Raw genomic sequence first — 1051 nt, forward strand, 5'->3', positions numbered from 1 at the left:
ACGCCACCCACAGGGCCGCGAGGGACACAGAGCATCTCCCTCAGCAGACGCCTCCCCAGGCGTGGCCTGGTGCTCTGGTGCGGAGGGTCTCAGATGGGGCCAAGCGGAGGCCGACTCCCCAAACAGCACCCGGGGACTGGCAAAGGGTTCCTGCCGCGTCTACGCTGCCAAGGAAGGGCACGGGTCACCTGTTATCATTTCAGAAACCTCTTGCCATTTCATCAATGGAGGCCACGTTTACCCCAGGAGATAGGAATCGGCTGCTCTGAACAAAGATTCACAGCAGGAGCGTTTCCTGAAAAGGATCACCCCCTGCCCCTGCCCCTGCCCCCGGGTGCCTCTCCCCTGGTCCTTTCCGCTCTCCCTTCGCTGTGGGCCCTGAGGACTCTGTCACGGGCAGGCACACACCCGGCACCGCTAACCTAGATGGAGCCATCGGGAGGTAAACCGCTAGGAACAGGTGAACGCGATAGCTTTGCCCTCCTTCATCCGGCTGCCTGTCTGCCTCGAGCTGATGTGCGGCTTCTGGGAGGAAGGGGTTCTTAGGAAGGGCGAACCTGGTCCACCGGTGATGGGTCACCCTGGACGCTGCCACCTTCTTACCTTCCCTGGAGCCCGGGGGCACATCCGGAGAGGTGCTGCGGGCGTGGGGACACTCGCCCCTCCGGAGCCTCTCTATCTCCTGGCTGCTGCTCTCCAGCCGCCTGGCCAGCTCCTCATTCTCTGCCCCCAGCCGCCTCTTCTCCTCCTCCAGCACCTCCTTGTCCCGGAGGAGGTTGTCGTAGGCCGTTTCCAGCTCCCGGGCTTGGCTTTCCAGCTGTTCTCGCTCCCTCATCAGGGCGTCCAGCTCCCTCGGCGGCCCCTCCGAGGGCCCAGCCGCCGGGGCCCCGGAAGGGAGCTGAGCCGGGCCTTGGTGCTCACCAGGTCGGCGCGCAGGCTGCTGCTGTCTCTCTGCAGGTCCTGGATGGCTGGCATGGCCTGGCCCTGCTCGGGGCAGCTGGACTCAGCGGGGCTGGCCACGCTGAAGGTGTACTGGCACCGGCCACTCCGG

At 65.6% G+C, this 1051-nt stretch overlaps 1 protein-coding gene across 1 annotated transcript in view; it reads right to left on the reverse strand.

The window, feature by feature from the left end:
* Positions 1–1051, reverse strand: part of MYOC (myocilin, trabecular meshwork inducible glucocorticoid response) — a 17891-nt gene that overhangs the window by 16490 nt on the left and 350 nt on the right. The window contains 2 exon segments of the mRNA XM_015566050.1: positions 604–885; positions 888–1051. Of these exon segments, the coding sequence (XP_015421536.1) occupies positions 604–885; positions 888–1051 (446 nt within the window).

The sequence above is a fragment of the Myotis davidii genome, unplaced genomic scaffold, assembly GCF_000327345.1.
Source record: "Myotis davidii unplaced genomic scaffold, ASM32734v1 scaffold580, whole genome shotgun sequence".
In the NCBI taxonomy this organism is placed as follows: Eukaryota; Metazoa; Chordata; class Mammalia; order Chiroptera; family Vespertilionidae; genus Myotis; species Myotis davidii.